At 46.1% G+C, this 6,179-nt stretch overlaps 1 protein-coding gene across 1 annotated transcript; it reads right to left on the bottom strand.

Moving 5' to 3' along the window:
• Positions 1-1,083: 1,083 nt before the first annotated feature.
• LOC308413620 (zinc finger protein 59-like) lies at positions 1,084-5,160 on the bottom strand (the record flags this gene model as incomplete). The annotated part of the gene is made up of 3 exons (XM_080908679.1): positions 1,084-1,190; positions 3,559-3,685; positions 5,128-5,160. 3 exons carry the CDS (start codon positions 5,158-5,160, stop codon positions 1,084-1,086), a joined length of 267 nt encoding a protein of 88 aa, XP_080764805.1.
• Between the last annotated feature and the right edge of the window lie 1,019 nt (positions 5,161-6,179).

Consider the following 6,179-nt stretch of genomic DNA (forward strand, 5'->3'; position numbering starts at 1 on the left):
TCAACATTTCAAGTCTCCACCCATGACCAGTCTTGGAATACTCCCCGTCCCATTATTTTTTATTTTGTTTTTAAAGATATATTTATTATCATAAATATACTGTCGCTGTCTTCAGACACCAAAAGAGGGCATCAGATCTCATTACAGATGGTTGTGAGCCACCATGTGGTTGCTGGGAATTGAACTCAGGACCTCTGGAAGAGCAGTCGGTGCTCTAACCACTGAGCCATCTCCCCAGGCTCCCTCCTCCTTTTCTTAATCCTACTAATCACACACTGTCTCATGAACTTCCTGTCTAGCTTTCTTCAACAACAGAGGGAAAAAAACATTTACAAACAAATTTTTAATCTGTTCCTGTTAAAGGATCCCTGGCTCCTACCTATGAAGCCAGAGGCCTGCAGCACCCAACTGTACCCTCACGGTGAAGCTCAACCTTGCCCAAGGACTTCAACATCCCTGTTCAACAAGTAGTCTAATAATAGCACCGCTCCCGTCTAACCCCGATTATTTACTAGTAATAAAAATGGGGCAAACATAGTGTGAAAGAACACCCTGACCCTCATTTGCCCACCCCATCCCAGGGCCAAGGAATGTGGTGGTTCCTCAGAATAAGAACCTTCATTGAAAACAGAGAATTAAAACATTCGGTTTGCCTCCCTGTGTTACAGCTTTCACTGGTGCTGAAACTGTCTAAGTATCGGCTCAGTGGTAAAGAACACTAGCAGAGGCCCTGGGTTAGAGAACCAGCAGGTTCTCTATAGCTCCAGCCCAGGGGAGCTGACCCTCTCTATGGCCTCTGGACACCTGCACACGTGTGTGCACACAACCAATAATGAAATACTTGTAAACGCTATAGAGAGAGGGCACCTGCTCCCGAGGAGGGAAGAAAATAAGAACTTGAAGAGACTCATGAACCAGAAGCCCCTCCCACAGCCTCTGCTGTGACCCTGACTTCCTTCCCAGGCCTCAGGCTTGTTTCCCACAGGCCCTGGGGCTTTGAAGGAAGTCTGCCACATGCAGTGTCAGCTCTGTGGCCTCTCTGAGCACAGGCTGTGCCCGGCAGGCTGCAGGTTCACCTCACTCTTACTCACCTGGGCTCGGCCCGTCTGTTTCTTCCTTCACAGCCATCCAGGGCTCTTCCTCCTGCTCTAGTAAGGTGATCAGATCCGGCTTGGAAATGCGACTCCCCACTTGAAAGAAAGAGATGGCTCATAGTACAGACTTTATTCCCTCTGAGACTCAGTCTAATTATCCAAGGATGTCCTGGAAGGTTATATGTAGACCAGGCTTACCTTGATCTGCCTGCCTCTGCCTCCCAATGCTAAAATTAAAAGTAAGTACCTTGAAAGCCAGGTAGCAGTCCACTTAAATCCCAGAATGTGGGTACATCTCTGTGAGTTTGAGGCCAGTCTGGTATACAGAGTGAGTTTCAGAACAGACTACATAGAGAAACTCTATAAAAAAGAAACAAATGCACAGAAAGTGTATTCAACCACGACCCCCAGTGTAGATTTTTAAAGTCACAGACATAATAATCGTAACAGTCTACACAGCCTGGCACACGAGCCATGCTATAAACCCAGATGGTGGGAATGAAACTGGCAAGAACCCAGCTGCTTCAGATCGGGGTTTTCATCTCCCACAAATGCAGACAGCGCTCGTCATGTGACAGGAAAGCACACCTGAGTAGGGAGGCTGCACGGTCCAGTGTAGACCCATCCCTGCAGCTCACTGCTAATGACATGCGCTCAGGAGAGTCCCATGGGATTCTGTGCTTAATTTCCCCTCTCAAACTGGGCGTGGTGGTGCACTTGAGAAGTGGAAGTTGGCAGATAAGTTTAAGGCCAGGGCTGGAGAGATGGCTCAGTGGGTAAGAGCACCGATTGCCCTTCCAGAGGTCCCGAGTTCAATTCCCAGCAACCACACGGTGGCTCACAACCAACTGTAATGGGATCTGATGCCCTCTCCTGGCATGTCTGCAGACAGCTACAGTGTAGTCATAAAATAAATAAATCTTTTTGAAAAAATAGAAGTTCAAGGACAGATTTAGTGTCATAGCAAGCCCAAAGCCTGGCATCATAAAACCCCAAATGATAGAATGATAATATGAATAATTCAGATGGGGCTTATGATATCTATTGGAGAGAGGTGATATTAAGATTAAATACTATACTGAAATAATTTGAGTACTGTATTACCTATAGTAACAGAAAATCATTATTTTATTAATTTTCCATGCATTTGCTTACTAGTGCTGAGGGAGGAAGTAAGGCCTGAGCACCCCGGGGACGTGTTCTATGGAGTTACATCCCTAGCCATGAAGTGTTATCATGATGGTTATTACACTACCGTCTTTCACAATCACTCCCCACTCTTACAGGTTTGCTCAGTGCAAGTGTCAAATTCACAACCTAAAACCTGCTCTACAAAGCAGGGAAAGGGTTCACTGAGGAAACAGAATGCGGCCAATTCTTTTTTAAATCAATGTTATTGATTCCTTAGTAAGAGAAGCATAAAGGTTATTGGTCTTTTATTTGCCTATGTATGTATGCATGCTGTTTGGGTATATATTCATGCATGTACAACATATGTATAGTTCACAAGAGCATGCACACAAGTGTGTTTCAGTATAAATGCACTCTTGTGGTACAGGCCAGAGATCAATGTCAGGGCTTTCCTTGACTGATCTGCACTTTAGTATTTGAGACAGGGTCTCTCACTGAACGTAGAGCTCACAGAGAGGACCAACAAGGGGAAGGCAGGCAGGTGCTTCATGGAACTCCAATTTCAATCCAACAAACCTCACATTCTTCCGTTGGTATGAAGGAGGAACTCAGCTCCCTCTTTTAGAATTCTGTTGACTTAAATTGATTTAATTTCTTCATATGTCAATGTCAGTTTGCATGTATGTTTGAGCACGATGCCCATGGAGTCCAGAAGAGGACATTAGTTTTTCTCCTGGAACTGGAGTCACAGGTGCATTTAAGTCATCTTATGGTGGTGGAAACTGAACCCAGGTCCCCTGCAAGAACCACCAGGTTATCTCTCCAGCCCGCAGTTATACTTATTGATTTACTTACTTACTTATTTCATTTAGATACTGTGGTTTGTTGGAAACAGGGACTCAGCATGTGCACCAGGCTAGCCTGGAACTTACTGCCTTTCTGAGTGACTGGAACTCACAGCAATCCTCTTGCATCAGCCTTCTGAGTGAAGGAATGACAGGGAGGGGACACCGAACCCAACCTCAATAAAACATTGAAGGATAACCATGACTTTTCTTTGTTTTGTTTTTTAATTTATTTTTGTTTATGTATACATCATACACTCTTCTGCCTGCATGTATGTCTACAGGCCAGAAGAGGGCATCAGATCCCTTTATAGATGGTTGTGAGCCACCATGTGGTTGCTGGGAATTGAACTCAGGACCTCTGGAAGAGCAGTCAGTGCTCTAACCACTGAGCTATCTCTCCAGCCCCAACCATGACTTTCAATTCAGAGTGATGAAAGCACACAGCATACAGGACACATCCCCCATCCACAGGGCACAGGCCTTACCCACTGCAACCAGGTTGCGGTAGGTCTCCAACATCACGTCCCTGTATAAGACCTTCTGAGTAGCAGCCAGGCAGGCCCACTCCTCCTGAGAGAGGTCAACAGCCACATCCCTAAATGTCACTGACCCCTGAAAGAGCAAACACAAGTAGAGTGAAATTGGGGAAGCTTTCAAGATGGAAAAACAGAAGGGAAAGGACTCAAGTGTGGGACGGGAGCCATAAGGAAATGCTCAAGGCACCTGACTGCACGAGCTCCCCAAAAACAACAACTGTGCCCACCTACATATCCAATAATAGTATCCTCGCCACGCCATCCACATGCTTCAGGTTATCCCCACAAAGGAAAAATGTCACCTGGGGTCAGTGTAAATTACATAAGGAACACTGTGGGTCCTTGAATTGATTATATTATCATATGATGTCATTAAAATTTGTTTATGAGAATGAGGGGTTAGGGTAAAATACCTAAGAAATACTGTGAGTCCTTGAGGTTTATTATGGTATCAGATGGTATCATAAAGGCTTCAAGTTATGGGAATGTTTTTTTTTTAATTATGTAACAGCCTAAAGAGAATGAGGGGCTGGGACCTCTACCCCTCCTCTTCCCCTTTCCTTCTTCCCTCTCCCTCCACGTGCTCATGACCGGCCTCTACTTGTCTACTCCTCTCTCTCTCTCTCTCTCTCTCTCTCTCTCTCTCTCTCTCTCTCTCTCGCTCTCTCTGCCTCTACTACCCTCTTAACTCTCTCATGACCTGAATAAACTCTATTCTGTACTATTAAAAAAAAAAATGAGGGGTTGGAGAGATGGCTCAGTGGTTAAAACCACTGACTGTTTGTTCTTCCAGAGGTCCTGAGTTCAATTCCCAGCAACCACATGGTGGCTCACAACCATCTATAATGGGATCTGATGCCCTCTTCTAGTGTGTCTGAGGACAGTGACAGTGTACTCACAAACATTAAATAAATAAATAATAAAAAGAATGTGAAATAACTTTTACTGGAATATAAAGTTTAACTTTTTTGCCTTTCTCAAAAACAAAAACTTTCTAGGTGACAATGTCTCGGGTCTTCCCTGACTCTGGAGACTGCAATCACCTCCCTGTCACAGCCTGGGTGACCTTTCCCTCTGATACCTGAACTCTCTCCTAAAGCCTCCTCAAGCAGGTCACCTCATCACACACATGCACAGGGGACACTCACTCTCCCAGCCTGGGTCATCGGCCTGACACCACCACAGATGTCAATCAGGTTTCCCAGTGCAGTCAATGAGACCATCCCCCCAAAGCTCTGAAGCCCCCAAAGCCTGTTTCCCTGTGGGACTGACACTTCTGCTGCAGGGACAGTCCTCCTGACACAGACCAAGCAGAGAGCACACCTGGAGGAAGGCATCAGACAACCCCAGGACCAGCTGGGAAGAGGCACAGACAGGAAGGGCTCAGACCTGCCAACTCTCAACCCTGGGCCAGGGGATTCTGGATCATTAGAAAGTGTCAAGTGTCAAGAGGGAAAGACAAGAAGGAGTCACCTAACCTGAAAGTCGCCCTATGTCAAAGAAAGAAATACAACTTACACAGACCATGTGCTGAGAATCAGAGCTGGCCATTCTTCTTCAGGCTTCCTCCCCTGGGGGACAGAAAGAAAGCCTTTCATTGCACTGTGACTTGATGTTCCCAGACTGACTTCTGTCACTGTGACTCCAACAACTACATTTATTTCTCAAGCATCCCCACTCACTTTCCCCCTCCCACCGCTCACAGCCTCCCACACACACATTAGAAGCACACAGGAGTCTACACAAAGCCGATCCTCTCCTAACCCCAGACAACCATTGCAGAGGGTCAGTGTGGGAGTGCAGGGCATAAACATGTCTGCCCTGAACTTCCCCCAGCAGATGCCAGCAGAAGGGACCCCATCTTCCACCCTGACATCCAGCTAGCCCTGCACCTGGGCCGCTCCTCCTACTGTGAGCACATCTTCCTTCTGGAACCCACCTATCAAGGCTGACAGGGGCTGACAGCAGCCACATGGCACCTCCTTTGTAAACTCAGGGCTGAAGCACAGCAGGGCTGGAGGGGCTGCAGCTGCCATGCTCAGGAGGGTCCAGCATTCTGTCCCGACTGTTAGTAAATGGGACTGTGCACCATGCAGCACTTTCCTGATACCTTCCCTCATTATGATGACACTGTGCTGTCTCAGATAAGCCTCTCAATTAAGCCACAATCCTCTATGAACTATGTGAGTTCTAGGGCAGCCCTTGTTAGTGGTGCTGGTAAACTGGGTATTAAGGAGAATGACATCCTAATGTCTTCTGTTATGTCACAGCCAAAAGTCAACTCAAAAAAAAAAAAAAAAAAAAAAAAAAAAAAAAAAACATTAAAAGTTGTAACTAACACTCATAGGAAAAACTGTACAGAAAACCCTCAGGACAGTGGAAATGTGGGTGTTACTCTAAAAACACCAGCAATGGAAGCAAAATGCACAAACGCATTTACATGGAACTAAAAACCGTTGCACAGCAGAGGATACAGCAGGATAGAGGGATGGAATAAAAGGAGAGAACTGTGGCAAAGTACACAGCTGACTAGGAGGGGACATCTGAACTCCTGCACAGCTGCTTTACAA

This window comes from Micromys minutus (genome assembly GCF_963924665.1).
Source record: "Micromys minutus genome assembly, chromosome: 32".
Lineage (NCBI taxonomy): Eukaryota > Metazoa > Chordata > Mammalia > Rodentia > Muridae > Micromys > Micromys minutus.